At 39.4% G+C, this 5,095-nt stretch overlaps 1 protein-coding gene across 1 annotated transcript in view; it reads left to right on the top strand.

The window, feature by feature from the left end:
- The first annotated feature begins 3,757 nt into the window (after window positions 1-3,757).
- Window positions 3,758-5,095, top strand: part of FOXD2 (forkhead box D2) — a 2,086-nt gene continuing 748 nt past the window's right edge. The window contains exon 1 of the mRNA XM_088479350.1: window positions 3,758-5,095. This exon is cut by the window's right edge and continues 748 nt beyond it. Coding sequence (XP_088335476.1) covers window positions 4,016-5,074 — 1,059 coding nt within the window. The 5' untranslated portion in view covers window positions 3,758-4,015 and the 3' untranslated portion in view covers window positions 5,075-5,095.

Here is a 5,095-nt window from a genome sequence, read left to right as displayed (position 1 = left end):
CCCACAATACTGAAATTATATCACAAGATGCTCAAATACCCTAAAATGATGAAATGTCAGCATCAGGAATAATCTCTGCACATTCCCAATCTGTGCCACACCAGGCATTTTACATGTATGCACAGAGCATGACAGGATCATTACATCTAAGCAGCCCGATCCCTAACCCCTTCCTGAGGTTCACCCTCTTTAGCATTAGATTGTTCGTGCGGGTTCGAGCATTTCCTCCAATCCAATGATCATTCGCAAATCAGATGGAGCTCCGCAGTGTAATTGCAGTCTGCCTGCAGGAGGACCACACAGCCAAGCCACGTGTCCTCATCATTGTTATCCTGTAAGATATAGATATTCTCCAAATACATAGATGTGATGTGATCTTACCTTATTAAACTACCAAAAATCACTTTCCTCAGACGTATACTATATATAGAAAAGCAGTCAATTACCCGCTCTTTCACTAACCATTTTCAATCAGAATTATCTTCCCTGGTGGCGCATATATATATATATATATATATATATATATATATATATATATATATAAAATCACAGGGGCTCTGCACTCACCATAATAACTAACAATAATAGTAATAAACCTAATAAACAGTGGGGTTTTGGTTCATATGAATTGATCAATGCATTTAAGCTTGCAGCCCCCGTCACACTAATGTAATCACACTAATGTGATGGCTATGTCCATGTTATAATTCTGAGCAATAGAGTAGGGACTTGCAGTGAAGTGGGGTCCCGTGACGGGAGCTGCAAGCTTAAATGCATTGATCAATTCATGAACCAAAACCCCACTGTTTATTATGTTTATTATTATTATTATTATTAGTTATTATGGTGAGTGCAGAGCCCCTGTGATTTCTATTTAAACAATGTGGTCACATACCATGTTGCACCCCAAATCTAGGAATGGTGAGTGATGTGGATTAGTGATATATATATATATATATATATATATATATATATATATATATAAGCACTTGGTTGCTTGAGCACTGCTGCTTATGTGGGTGCTATCGTCGCTAATGTATCAATGTATATTATCCATGTCTTTGACCTGCATTGTATTGTATTGTACTGTAAGTCTTTGGTCACCTATTTGATTATATACTTTGTAAGGCGCTACGGAACACTTGTGGCACCATAGAAATAAATGTTAATAATTATACATATATATATATATATATATATATACATATTATTATTATTATTATTATTATTACATTGTATATATGCACTACTGACATATGTACGAAGTCTGTATGACGCTATTTTGCATTATTGTAGCACCTAGTAGTGATATAAGTATTTGCAATCGCGCCATGCTTTGTTTTTTTCTACGATAGAGACCATCCTATTGTCCTGCTATAGTTACAGATCTATAACATCCCTGCAGAACACACATGAACACTTACTGAGTCGTTTTATGTGTCCCATTTCTGCATGGCTCATTACAGATTACACTAATCTGTGTGCACAGTGCACAAAGGCTGGAGCCTAGAACTGCCCAGAGTGGCAAAGGCCAGCAAAAATCTATAAATCCTAATTAAAACGTTACTGTATGTGTAAGGAATAAACACACATCAGAGGATGGGAGAGTGACTGCAGGTTGGGCTGACTAGGGAGATAGAAGATACCCTGTAGGGATGAACACACTATTTTCTCTAGGTTGATGTGAGGTGAGAGGGGTCCAGTGTGGAACCATTTACACATTCCTAGAGATAACATTGGATTCTACTATACTATACATCACTCATGTAGATCCTATCTGTGTAATCGCTGACAAATATGATTAATATTAGCCAGCATTTAACATATTTGTCAAAAAATATGATATATAAAATGTATAATGCTTTAGAAATCATTGAATCATTTACCAGTATTTCTGTGTATTCATATGGAACCAATGAGTGCGCTCACTACACAAAACCTGGACAAATATATTAGGTGTATAATGCAGGCCAGCAGTAAACGCACACAATAAAGCAATACCTAACATCTATATGGATGTAAAACAAATTTATGCACAAGAACAAAATAAAGTACATCTAAGATCAATATCATTTTTTTTTGTCTAATGTACTAAAGACCTCATCGGTGAACATCTAGTACATTAGTATTGTTGTAGTATGTATAATCACATAGCAAATTACATGTTCTATCAACAATCAAAACTTTTATTATCAGTTTATCCAACATTAAAAGCCTAGATAAATGCATTTGAGACAAAGCACAACAATTACACATTTTTTACATAATAATAATAATAATAATAATAATAATAATAATAATAATAATAATAATGTAATAATAATAATAATAATAAAAAATATATAATGCATGCACATTGTTCCAAAATCTGCAATTAAAAGAAAATACATTGGTAAAATAAATCCTCGTATACACCTATTTACTATAATACTGTTGCGTTTGTCTGTGTAGTAACCATTTGGGATGATTATGGTTTTAATATAACCCCCATTCTCTGCAGCAGATACAGCACACAAAGATCTGAGCATCTGCCAGGGGCTACAGATTGATACAATTAAGTAATGTCTCAGTTTGTAGATGGAGCTGAGAGCTACTCTGCATGTTAAACATCTGCTCTTCAATACAGGGATCTTCTCTCTCAGAAACACATATTAGGAGGTCAGAGTAATTACAACATATACGTATATAAATCCTATATAGGTATCTTGTATTATTGTAGCAGTGCAGTTCACAAACTTAAGCAAGAATAGTGTGGCTTTAACCCCACCTTGCTGGCTGATTGATCCCCTTCTGCATTATAAACTCACAGCTACTTATTCTCTTTTATTACGTACATAATTATAATAATGTGTTAATTTTCCCTTGACTTCATCAACAGATGTCTAGTTTATTGCATATGTTTGCAGTAAGCGTTTCTTTCACTGGAACCCAACCATTTAAATAGAAGAGAAAAAAAAAGGAAATAAATTATTATATACTTTGATTTAACATGAATTGATCTTCAATCAGATATTGCAATTACATCCGAGATCATTGCATTAAAAAAGAAAATCTATGCTTCTTTTACCAGATAAATAAATGTAACTCTATTTTAATTCATTTAACGATTATATTCCTAATTAAAAGGTAGTACTTACGGTGTCTTAATAGATGTTGGTTTTAGCCCCGAAGATCTGTCCCATTTGTTACCATAAAATAAAATTATAAAAGGCAGCTTAGAATTAATTAGCAAAATAATTAACTCTGAATAACAAATAATACTAATACTACTACTACTACTACTACTACTACTACTACTACTACTACTACTACTAATAATAATAATAATAATAATTATCCTTGTTTCTTACAGAACTGAGGCCAGTTATAAAAAGGTAGCAACTTTTTTTTTTTAGTCGCTACATCCAAACTCAACTGGCTTTTGTCCAAACTGCAAATGCAGAAGAATAGTACATTAATGAGATGATGTGCCTTTATTAGTGTGCTCGCCCTTGCCATCTCTGAGTCAGATTGGAACTAAGGGACCTCATAAGTAATTTTTTTTGCAGTTTTCATGCAAATTGAAAATTAAAAAAAAAAAAAAACCTAAACATTTTAGAAATGATGATGTGATTGCTAGCCTGTGCATTATAGTGTGCAAAGTAGCAAAGATCATGTTAGAGAAGGGGAACTCTGATCCTGACGTCAGGCACACGTGATGGGGGCTGGCAGTACAAATGGGGAGTGAGCAGAGGGGAGGGCAGCAGTATCAGGCTGGGAGAGCTTGGGGGCGCTTCGTCTCTGTTATTTGGTTCCTGAGGAGTTTCGACTTTTTAAAGGGGGGCAAGGAGGAGGAGATGAGGGGTTCCAGGACCTGACCTTGCGACTGCTGCCCCCCCCCCCCCCCCCTCCCCTTCTTCTGACCATCCAGGAGACTTTAGCACTGGGTAACAGAAGAACCCATTCAGAGTTGTTCCACCAGGGGGGTCCTGCAGTTTGGGTTGAGAGCAGACGAGGACTTCCTGCTCTCACTACGATGACTTTGGGAACTGAAATGTCTGACAACTCCCTGCTCTCTGAGGACACCGACATCGATGTGGTCGGTGATATGAATGGGAAAGAAGGGAAGTACTCCGACTACCAGTCTGACATCGATTCCGACGATAACATCCTCTCTAGGGCGCACAGGGAGGACGCAGCCTCTCCAGACCTCTCCTCTGGCTCGGACTCCAACCCCAGGGGGGTGGAGAAGAGCCCCAAAAATACCCTGGTGAAGCCCCCTTACTCCTACATCGCCTTGATCACCATGGCCATCCTGCAGAGCCCCAAGAAAAGACTAACCCTGAGTGAGATCTGCGAGTTCATCAGCCAGCGCTTCCCCTACTACAGGGAGAAGTTCCCCGCCTGGCAGAACTCCATCAGGCACAACCTCTCCCTTAATGACTGCTTCGTCAAGATCCCCAGAGAGCCTGGCAACCCTGGCAAGGGCAACTACTGGACCCTGGACCCGGAGTCTGCAGACATGTTTGACAATGGGAGCTTCTTGCGCAGGAGGAAGAGGTTTAAGAGGCAACAGAGCGCAGAGATCCTGAGGGACCCCAGTGGTTTCATGCCAGCCTTTGGATATGGACCCTATGGTTACAACTATGGACTCCAGCTGCAGGGCTACCACCAGCACCATCACCACCACCCAGGTGCCACCTTCTCCTTCCAGCCCACGCACTGCCCTCTGCCCACCCCAACATCTGTGTTCTCCAGCCCAGCACTGCCCAGCTTCCTAGGCAACGAACTAACACGAAAATCGTTCTATTCCCAGCTCAGCCCCACACTGCCCATCCTACAGACACTGAAAACGGACACACAGAGCAGGACTTCGTTTTCCATAGACAATATCATTGGGGGGTCTGCCCCTCAACCACCTACCCCATCTTCACCCTACACAGCTCAGCCCGGCAGCCAGCCCCAGGTCATTGCCATGTTAACCCCTTCACTGGCACCCATGCAGAACCATTTAAACCTGGCGCATGAGAACATGTTACAGACTGGGCAAAACTTTTCCACTAAAATCTCAAATCTTAACAGCTGCCATTTTTAAAAATGAAGATAATATTAATTA

Source organism: Taudactylus pleione, unplaced genomic scaffold, assembly GCF_031769625.1.
Source record: "Taudactylus pleione unplaced genomic scaffold, aTauple2 ptg000230l, whole genome shotgun sequence".
In the NCBI taxonomy this organism is placed as follows: Eukaryota; Metazoa; Chordata; class Amphibia; order Anura; family Myobatrachidae; genus Taudactylus; species Taudactylus pleione.
The sequence above is the reverse complement of the archived record's forward strand: the minus strand, read 5'-3'. Positions and strand labels throughout refer to the sequence as shown.